General features: G+C 44.2%; 1 protein-coding gene across 2 annotated transcripts in view; it reads left to right on the forward strand.

The window, feature by feature from the left end:
* Positions 1 to 2,635, forward strand: part of PAX7 (paired box 7) — a 146,397-nt gene extending 143,762 nt beyond the window's left edge. For both annotated transcript variants that reach the window (XM_030537820.1, XM_030537821.1), the window contains exon 9: positions 795 to 2,635. In XM_030537820.1, coding sequence (XP_030393680.1) covers positions 795 to 910 — 116 coding nt within the window. In that variant the 3' untranslated portion in view covers positions 911 to 2,635. The remainder of the gene's footprint in view (positions 1 to 794) is intronic.
* Positions 2,636 to 7,498: the final 4,863 nt, after the last annotated feature.

Below are 7,498 nucleotides of genomic sequence, written 5' to 3' on the forward strand. Positions count from 1 at the left end.
GGGCTCTGTGGCTGTGAGGGAACACAGGTTGTTGAGCATGGAGATCTCTGCACTCACCCAGCACTCCTACCAGGTGTTATTCTCTTCAGCCTTCATCTTTAGGCAGCTACCCAGGACATGCCATTGTCTATGGGAGATGGGGAATTCTTGTGGTTTTCCAAACATTTTCACTAGGTTTGGAGAAGACGAGTGAATCTATAGCAATGTGTGTGCAAAGTTCTGTGAATGCAACCGCTGTATTTAGCTCCAACAGGGCTTTCTCTTCTGTCAGGCTGCTCTAGCAGGTCCTTGGCCTATCTGTCTGTGACTCCCCTCCCATGGTGGGGGCCTGTGTGCCTGCAACTACCCCCACAGTGGGGCCAGCCTGTCTGCAATTCCCTTAGTGGCCGGGTCCGTCTGGGACTAACCTAATGGCAGGGCCTGTCTCTTTCCCCCAACCACCAAAGAGGAACCCTTTGTGTCTGTGACACAGCCTTCTCCACAGCAGGGCATGCACATCTCCATCTCCCTCTGTGGTGATGCCCATGTGTCTGTGACGCCTCCCTGTGGCAGAGCCTGTCTGTGACTGCTCCCCGCAGTGGGGCACGTGTGTCTAAAACACCTCCTGTGCCCTCCTATGGCCAGGCTCATGCATCTGCAACTCCCCCCATAGCTGGGCCTGTCTGTCGGTGATTCCCCTTGTGGCAGGGATTGTTTATTATCCTCTTTTAAATGGACGTAAAATGCCTCATGCCCCCCAAATCCCAATCCTCATGCTATATTTCTTTCCCCTTCCTTTCCCTCTCGCCCACCAGCTGCTGTCGACTATTTGGCCAAGAATGTGAGCCTGTCTACACAGCGCAGGATGAAGCTGGGAGAACATTCAGCCGTGCTGGGCCTCCTACCAGTAGAAACAGGCCAGGCTTACTGAAGAGCCCATCTGTGCCAATAACCCACTCCAGCAACCTGGTACCACCACATAAAACACCACCAGCAGCCTTCCAGGGTTCCACCTCTGCCCGGACACCGCTCCTTTCCAAATTCTCACCACCCTGCACCAACTCAAGCTCTGAAGGAGACGGGAAAGATGGGGGGAGGGCTCTCCATGTATCCAGTTCCTTACCGAGCACTCTTCTAAGATGCCAACCCAGCCTCTTTAACCATGACTCCTTCTGTGGTGAGAGACAATGGGTTGGATACTTTTATTAACCCTAATGTTCATGTCCTCGCTCCAGCCCACCTGGTCAGCTTGGCATATTGCCCACACTCACTGACTTTCCATTGATCTCGGTAGTTGGCACAGTCAACGCTGAATTTCTTTTTCCATTGTAAAATATTTTTTTTTATTTTCCCCCTCTTTTATATTGTAGTAACTTGGTGGATGTTGTATAGAAGGAGTAACCAAGCTGATCACTAAGAGTGATGCCATTCAGGACCAAAAGACCTTTGGACCAAATATAAGAAGGTGTTTAAAAAACAAATGAAAGTTACAGCAAACCTGTCCACTTCCCACGCTGCTGATAGGATCCCATAGCAAGGAAGAAGCAGGCAGGGATGTTGCTCAGCAAAGGTGGGATTCGATGGATGCTATAAATGCTCCAATGTGGAACCTTTGGAAAGTGTAAATGTAAATTGCTGAGCGGGGTTAGGAGAAGTTGGGGACAGGTGTGAGCAACACTCAGTTTTCCTCTTAGGGACCAACTAGATCCTGACAGGATGGCGTGGGGCTGACTGAAAACCACTTGCATCCCATAGCAGCAGGAGATTCAGTAAGAAATGTTGGCGCATGTGCTTGTGGAGGGCTGGCATGGACACTGTTTAGGCCAGGTGGTGTCTGATTGTGCAGAGTGAGAGCTGAACAATGACCTTCCTTAGCTCTGCAAGTTTGATCCTGGCCGCGAGGGAGAGTGGCTGTGTATGTCAGCAAGGGAGGTGCGCTGCCCAGCTGTGCTGTAGCTGAGCCTGTGTCTGGCCTAGTTGGAGACACTTCAGTTTTCAGAACTGGGTCCTTCTGCTGCTTAGAACATGACTGAAATGAAACGAGACTCGTTCTGATGGCGCCTGTCAGGGATGTCTCCCCTCAAGCGAAGGGCTGAGTGCCAAGTTAGTCGCTGGGACGGAGAAGATGCATTAGCTAAGGCACAGTGCCACACAAAACTGCAGTGGGCGTCACGCGCTGGGGAGACAGAGGGCTGTGGGAATGGTCTCACCACGACAGTCTGTCTCCAACTGGCCAGAGAGAGAGGGAGGCATAAAGCCCCATAATGCACCTATTTGTGCTGTACTGTGTGGCACAGGAAAGACTCTTGTGCCCTTATGCACACAACTCTTTATTTTGCAACTTACCAGCATAAGTACTTGTGTCTTACCTTAAGTAACTCATCCTTTTCGCCATCATCTGGTGCTTTTCTGGACAGGTTGATGTCTTGGTCTATTCTCTTCATATTTCTGTGCTCTTTATTTTGGAGCTGCATTCTCTCTAGGCCTCAGATTTTTATTTTATTTTTTTGGTTCAGATTTGCCTCCCTCTTTTCTGTAGCATACAGCACTCTTTCCTCTGTACCAACCCATGATCCTGCTCAACTCAATGTTCAGATAAACCCAGCCGGGAATAACAAGTTATATATGTAAAAGCAGCAAAGAATCCTGTGGCACCTTATAGACTAACAGACGTCTGTTAGTCTATAAGGTGCCACAGGATTCTTTGCTGCTTTTACAGATCCAGACTAACACGGCTACCCTCTGATACTTGACACCATGCAAGTTATATATGAGTCACGAACCACATGGGGTTTCTACCATTTATTTTTTTATTTATAACAAACTTCACTCATCCCGATAAAATGCTGTAGCGGGTCCCTAAACATTTAGACCTTCTTCACCCTCTGACTACATTTAAATGGCTCACCTCCAAGAACACACTTACTGTTTACTCATCACCCTGAAGAGGATGGGGAAAGCTGCCATTGAAACAACCCATCCTGCTCCCCTCCTTTCCATGATCTTGTGCCAGCCAGTGACTAATTTGTAATGTCCAACGTTCAATGGATTGGCAGCAGATGCTGCATGCCGGGTCGGTCAGGTACAACTTTCTGGTGTCTACATTGGACATACCCTCAGGGGAGTTGAGAGATGTGGGGGGACCTAGTTTCTGCCTCCCAGTAACAGATGATTAAAGGGCGGGTGAGGGGACAGATTTCTTTCCTGTATCCTTCAGCTTCTTTGTTTTTGCATTTCCCTCAAACCATCAGTCCTTGTCTTTACACCTGGAGCAACATCTTCTGGGCAGTTTCAGGCTTTCTGGTGCCTGGCACTTGGCTGCATTTAATTGTTAACCACAAAGTTGCCAACTCCTGTGGACATGGCAGCCCACATGGGCAAATTGCCAGGTCTTAGTCAAAGCAGACTTTTGCTTCATGATTTGCTCTGCATTTCAACAGACACCATCCATGGCTTTTCATCCAGCCCACTGCTTCACTGGCTTTTGTTGTTCTGAACTCCTGAAAGCATTTTAACACAGAAGGTTCACCTCTCTTATTTATACACACACACTGCTGTTCAGTAGCTGGAATGGTGACAATTGCACACATAGACTCCTCTGCAATGACTTGTACAGAGAATCCAAATCCCTCCTTTGCTTGTCCAACTCTGCAACGAAAAGAACTGTGATTCCAGAACCTCCCCTTGACTACGGGAGAATTTCCCAGGATCACAGAACATCCTAGTTCTTGCATCTCACAATGCCATTTCCAAGACTAAATACTGCATATAAAATGGGAGTTGATGAGAACAAGAATACTCGTTTCTTAGAGGTTACTGGCAAACTGAGATATGATAGACAAGAGGTGTTGCCCAAAGCTAGTGTGATAGAAAAGGAAAATGGAGAGTTATGTGCTTTTGGTTTGGATCTGAAATGAGGAAGAGCAACTTTTGAATCCCACTTCTGGCTTGACTGTCCCTCCCAGTAACTATAATAACATTATTACCCCAACCACATCTAAACTGGAGAAACAAAGGAACATCTGGAAACTCGAAGCAGATGCTAGGGTGTTTCCATGAGATAGCTCGTGACTGAAACAGCCATTTTAACCTGCTCTAGTACCTCATGGTTACCTGTGGTTTTTGAACAGACACCAGTAAGTACTGCTGCAGCAGAAGAACATGTGCATTTTGGGATGTTAGTGTATGCCATAAGCTGCATTAATCAGCAAAAAATATTGATGGCTGAGTGCCCATAAGCTCAAGAAGGGCTGTCATGCCCCAGAAATCTGCAGCCTGGCGTGTCCTGGTGCTCTTAGGAAATGTAACGTTCGGAGGAAAATGCTAGCCCCCTGCATTAACTGAGCATTGTTATCACTAACGGCCAATTAAAAAGCTCTGGTAATATGCCAAGTCCCAAAAGCCATTTTATACTTCAACTAATTAAAGCCAGTTTTGACTAAAGTGATTTCTCATCACCTGCCACACGATACAACCAGCAGGAAAGACCCACCTTGTAACAAGAAACGGTTGGCCACTGATTCCGCCCACAAAAAGGTGCAATTCCTCTTTTCCCCACCTTGTTTTCTTGTATACTTGTGTGGGCATATATTCAAAAGCAACAGACACGCAACAGCTCCCAGTCTGTAAGGTGGCCCTCAACAGCATACAGCAGGTTCTAGTAGTAAGTATATTGTTAACAGACAACTTCAGTTAAGCTAAGAGCCAGAGTGCAGAAGCCTAAGATAAAGAGTCTTAAAAAGAGGCAGCGTTATAGAAATGTTTACCAATTACCTTCACCAGAAAGTCCATGAATATCCTGGCTGCTGTTGTAAATAGAGTTCTTAGAGGAATATGAAAAAACGCCCCATGCGAATAGCTATCCTCTGACCCTCTCCCTGAGGTCGCACTTATGTATATTAGTTGGATATTTGGTCATGTGCTGTATGTTTATAGAAAGTTGAGTTTTTTTATATACTAAAAACACAGTGAGTGCTATGCTAGTTTAAAAAAAAAGGGGCAAACCGTAGAAATTTGCATATCGTGTGTTTTCAAAATACATTCCAGAATCTTTGGGGTGGGATGGGCTTGTTTTTGTGGGTGGGGGGTGGGTTTTTTTTTGTGTTTTAATTTTTTTAAGGTACATTAATGTATGAAAGTCAAAAGATTTTGTTTTGTTTTGTTTTGTTTTGTTTTGTTTTGTTTTGTTTTGTTTTGTTTTATGGATTGCCAACCTCAGTTCTGCTGAAAAAAAGACAAACTTGGGGGATGAGGTGGGGAAGCAAAATGGAGGGAGAGATGAGCTAAAGGCGAAACGCTAGGAAGGGTGGAGCTGCGGCTCTTGGCAACGGGCAAGCATCAGACTCACAGGAGCCTGGAGAACGCCAGGTCAGAGTCACTTGAAGTGAAATGAACTGGCCATGAGCAGACATTCCAACCATGGGGATGCAGGGATACCTGGGAACCCAAACAAATCCCGTGCTTAATAAAAACGAACCAACTGAAGGACACATTCAATGGACGTTCTCCCAGGTTGATTTTTTTCCAGGCCTGTGAACACGATCCTTGGGGAAAAGAAGTAACGGATTTGCTTTATCTCCCCACCCACTGGCACCATTCTGAGACCATGCTGGTCACTATCTCACCATGTTCTGCAGTTCAGCAGATTAGCCCCTGTTGTTCAGAGACTTTGTGTATTTAATGCTTTTAACCCCATCACCCCTAACACCTCCATATACCCATCTGGGGAATATCTACATAGCACTATAGAACATTCCTTATTCCTAGTAACTGCGGATATGTTGCTTCTGTGTTTGACTCATAGCCATTTTGCTCCATGTGTATGCGTGTGTGTGTGTGTGCGCGTGCATGGATGTGCGTGCGTGTGTGTATATATATAATCGCACCATAATTTATTCAGCTATATGGAGTAGTAGAATAGAAAGAGAAACTGGTATTTGCTTTAACTACCTGCTGCCTGTAGGTGTCTCTCTGTAACTCAGGCATAACTGTTATACATTAAAAAAAGAAAAAGAATTAAAAGTGTCTTTGGAGAAATTATTTAATTCACTTCGCAGTGTGTCACACACAATCAAATGGGAGCTGCATAACAAAGACTTTGGAGTTTTATGGGTACTTGGTATAATAATAGGGTCATTTGAAAGTGAGGGGCAAATCAGGCCCTAAATGCCTAATTTAGTCAAATTAACACACATTAGAAAAGGCAAAGAAATGCATTTTCACAAAGTGGTTGTTTTCATAGGACCGACAACACATTGATTTGACCTCTCCTCAGCAGCAATGGGTTCATTAACCCACACACTTCTCAGAGCCAGCAGGGGCTCAGATACCATGGTGATGGGCACAACATAAGACTCTAAATCAGGGATTAGCAACCTTTCAGAAGTGGTGTGCTGAGTCTTCATTTGTTCACTCTAATTTAAGGTTCCGCGTGCCAGTAATACATTTTTGGAAGGTCTCTGTCTATAAGTCTATAATATATAACTAAACTATTGTTGTATGTAGAGTAAATAAGGTTTTTTAAACATTTAAGAATCTTCATTTAAAATTAAATGAAAATGCAGAGCCTCCCAGACTGGTGGCCAGGACCCAGGCAGTGTGAGTGCCACTGAAAATCAGCTCGCGTGCCACCTTCGGCATGCGTGCCATAGATTGCCTACCCCTGCTCTAAATAATTAACTAGAGTAAAAAAAATTCCATTAGAAAGTTTTTTTGTTGTTATTCTTTTTTAGCTTTTTGGTTTTATTTTCTGTTGCTTTTTAATGGAAAACGGCTTTTTGTTGAATCAGAAATTTTCACCAAAAATTTTTTGTTGTTGAAAATTATACACTTTTTGCTGGCAACCACAATTTTTATTTTCAAGGCTGTTGGCTTGCTTGTGTATTTGTTTGTTTGTTATTAGACAAAAAAAATCTTTAAAATTCCACAAAAAGTTTTATCAACAATTTTCATTTGCATCAAAATTTTCAAAGGGGGAAAAAAATTTTTTCCAACCAGGCCTAGATGCAACCAATGCTTTTTGTGCAAAAACAAATGTGTTTTGGCTTGGCAAGGCAGTATGTGAGTTGAATACGTCGTTGAATAAAAGCCACCATTTTAATTTCAGTGCCAGTCAAGAAACTGGAGTTTGCCAAATGGAAAAATACAAAATCAATGGGAGGAAAGTATTTTCAAGTTTCTAATAGGGAATCACAAATGATGGAATAAGTGGTTCATAGGATTGGCATTTGGGAATGGAGCAATTCACCTCTAAATCAAATACAGAAGATAGAGGGCAAAAGTCATTATCATCTGATGACTCTTGCACTATGTCTGTGAAATGAGATTGTTTTAGTCCAGTTTCCACAGGCCAACATCACAAAAACTACTACAACAATTGTCTTCTTTGTCAGTTGTCTCTCAGCAGAGGGAACAATTTGTGAATGAGTGCAAAGGGTGAACTAACTTCTCATTTTGGACAACTGTCCTGTCACAGAGTGACTGGCCCCTTTAAGAGGGACCCAGTCCAGTTCCCCCAAGA

Source organism: Gopherus evgoodei, chromosome 18 (genome assembly GCF_007399415.2).
Source record: "Gopherus evgoodei ecotype Sinaloan lineage chromosome 18, rGopEvg1_v1.p, whole genome shotgun sequence".
In the NCBI taxonomy this organism is placed as follows: Eukaryota; Metazoa; Chordata; order Testudines; family Testudinidae; genus Gopherus; species Gopherus evgoodei.